Source organism: Aedes albopictus, chromosome 3 (assembly GCF_035046485.1).
Source record: "Aedes albopictus strain Foshan chromosome 3, AalbF5, whole genome shotgun sequence".
NCBI classification, from domain to species: Eukaryota; Metazoa; Arthropoda; class Insecta; order Diptera; family Culicidae; genus Aedes; species Aedes albopictus.
The window spans coordinates 306,264,981-306,268,153 of NC_085138.1; the positions used below are offsets into that span (position 1 = coordinate 306,264,981).

The following is a 3,173-nucleotide window of genomic DNA, read 5'->3' on the forward strand; positions in this document are numbered from 1 at the left end:
GATGAGTAGGATAATTGATGGGAACGATATTTCCAAGTGAAATTACCGAGGAAATTACTAACCCTTTGGAGCCGGAGGAGTCATATTTGACCCCAATATAGAAACCACTGTAGTAATTCATCCATTCAATAAAACATAATACTCTCTTCGGCAAAGTTGTTGCAAATTGAGTCCTCTAAGGGAAAAATAAGGATATTTGTATTTGGGACTTTATTGATAACCTAGAACATCCTGAACACCATGGAATTTGGAATAACGAAATAATTGTCATACCAGTTGTTCTAAAAGCTGAGCTTGGATGTGGGTTTTCTTTATATGTATCCATTTAGCCTTCGTCAAGAATATCAAAAAGTGTTTTTTGCAATTTCCCATCGTAATAGGCTGTTTTACCTCACGCAAATCTGACAGGAAAAGGGCTACTTTCCCACACCTATGTAACAGTGCTATAATGATTCATTACATCACTGATTTGCGTAATGAACCAATACAGCACTATTTTCAGTTTTGGTCAATTTCTTAATGCTTTCTGGACGCAGTTTTTAAAAATTGTGACAACTGCACAGTATAACCTATTATGATCAGATTTTCTTAAACATTGGCTATGAACATCAGTGTGCAGTTTGATGAAAAAGTTTTGTTGAAAACTATCCTCAAGGGTAATTTATGAAATTGCAAAAAACGTTGTACGCAACCCGGTGGAGAACTCGATTTTTACACACAGTTCGAAAAAAAACGGTAAGTTTACATGATATATCATGCACATAATTGGAGCGTGACATATGGCGTAACATTACATTAGATTTTATTTTTACATTGAGCTCAAATTGACAGATGTAAATTTCATTTTCCCAATACTAAATTTACATTTACTTGTAAGTTTGGTCCTATATAGTAATATTATATATTTTTGGTTAAAATATCTCTTATTGACCGCATGGGGAGCGACATAAGCTTTCCCAAGTCGAAATATCCCAAAAAAAACGTTAAAACCCGGAAAATTTGTGGGTTTACCTTTTTTTCCTCTTTGTTTTGGAATATTTCAACTTGGCAAAACTAGTGCCACCACATCAACCATCAAAGTTATGTGATAAATTTTGCAGCAATTGCATTGAAACAAATTTTGAGTATAATAAAAACTCTTTTATTCTCTTATCTAAAACATCTAACACTTGCAGATTTCAAGCTTTTATCTCTTAACTATATTAAATGTCATAAAAACCCATTATGTTTCAGATGTTCGCTAGTAATTATTCATACTATTAACATAACTCAACGCACTTAGTTGAACAAACTAGCATTTCACAAATTAGAAGGGCCAGGCTGTGACGCGTCATATGATGAAAGCGTTTCAATGGCTTTCTTAACAACACGTTGAATTGGACCAACCCGGTTGGCGGTCGATTTGGAGCCCTTGCTGGGGATTATTTTGAGGAAGTATTGTTGGACTAGCTCGAGAAACTTTGATGCCTCCTTCAGGTACACAAAATTGTGGACGTAATGAACGCTCATTAGATCCTGGATTCCGCCAACGATATCTTCAGTTCCTTCCGAAAGACGTGTTTGTTCAGCGTAAACGTAATACATAGCTTTATCATTTCCCATGTCTGAAAGAAAAAAGAAGAACAAAATATGATAAGTTAAATTTATTATTAGGTCTCAAGTCAAGTAATTTAGCTTATTCTATTCTGCCTATGGTCGCATACCAGTCCCATATTTGCTGGGTTTTCTGTTCATATAGATTTGGCATGCGATAATAGGCAGTATAATGTCGGGTGATTCTGTAGTCAAAACTCACCTATCGCGACCAAAACTGGTCCACCTGATGCATGATCGATGTCCTCCATCCGTGTTCCTACCTACAATCATAAGAAAACTTAATTAACATGCTGTTTTGATATCATTAAATAAAAGTTTACCTCCTTCTTCAAAACAAGGTTGTTCAAATTTTCGGCAACCATAGAAGCCAGAAACTGGAAAATTTCAGCATCCGAGCAAGATTCAAGCAGTTTCCCTGGTTTACTGACTGCTGCCGAATACTCAATGATTTTGACTCGTTTCATGTTGAAAAACTTGCGTAGTGTGTCGATGTCAGTTCCAGTAGCTTGGTTGAAATGGTAGGACAGCAATTTCCTTCTGCGCAGAACCGGAAGCTCCAACAGTAACGTTCTCAGATCTCGATGCGAATCCAAACGATATCGAACAAATGCATGAGTTGATTGCAGACACTCATCAGATAGCAAGTTAGGCTCATCTCTTCGCAGTTTTACAAAAAGTTCTTTGGCACATTCAGGGGACGATTTGGCCCAGTATTCTTTGGAAGTACCCGCTCTAGCGTTGCTGCATTTCCGGGTCTGTGAAGTGACTTTGGTTGTCTGATGGTTCGGATCTTTGAACCGGTTAAGGTATGAATTGTGGTTGATTAACTTGTGCTTCAATACCACGTAACTCAAACCATCTCCGTATCCATCATCATCCACCATTTCCAAGCATGGGTACTTGCGCAAAATATCTTTGGCCACTGTTTCCATGATATCCGCTTGAATGCAGGTATCGATGGCCCTGAGTTGATCGACGATGCAGTTAATCAATCCACATCTTTCTTGTTTTGTAAGCCGCATTGATTTGGGAGCTGAACTTGACTGATTTTTTAGTTTGTAGTCCTGCAGTGCATCCTGTTTCGATAGCGTATTATCGCTAACTTTGTCCCATTTTATTTCAAATGAACGAAATTTCATTCCAGTGGACACATTTTTCTTAACGACGTGAAAACCAGGGAGTTCTTCACGACATCGTTTAACAGACACGTTTGGGGATTTGTTTTCGTCATGCAAATTGTTATCCATAGTCTCATCGTTTATTTCAGCTGGCACCTGTTCGATAGTAGGGTCTTCTGCAGTCTCGCCTACGTTTATTGCTGCTGACTGCACTTCGACGGAACCGGATGCGCATGAGGATGTTTCAGAGTTGGTAACGATTGTCAATACATTTGGTGCAATCTGAAGCTGATGTAGAAAGGACTGATCGTCAACGATTGCCATTGCGCTTTGCTCAAAAACATTGGATTGGTTTGAACTGAATATACGTCCTGCGGGTGGAAGATAAAAATATGTTTAGAAACAAATAAAAGGATTATCAAATAACAGGTATCACATGCTAAGATTGATTGATTGAGT

The 3,173-nt window shown here is 37.9% G+C and overlaps 1 protein-coding gene across 1 annotated transcript; it reads right to left on the bottom strand.

The window, feature by feature from the left end:
- Window positions 1-778: 778 nt before the first annotated feature.
- Window positions 779-1,925, bottom strand: LOC115267436 (uncharacterized). The gene is made up of 2 exons (XM_062859185.1): window positions 1,796-1,925; window positions 779-1,604 (listed from the first exon to the last, which is right to left on the bottom strand). The coding sequence occupies exons 1-2, from the start codon at window positions 1,842-1,844 to the stop codon at window positions 1,300-1,302; spliced, it is 354 nt and encodes a 117-aa protein (XP_062715169.1). The 5' UTR covers window positions 1,845-1,925; the 3' UTR covers window positions 779-1,299.
- Between the last annotated feature and the right edge of the window lie 1,248 nt (window positions 1,926-3,173).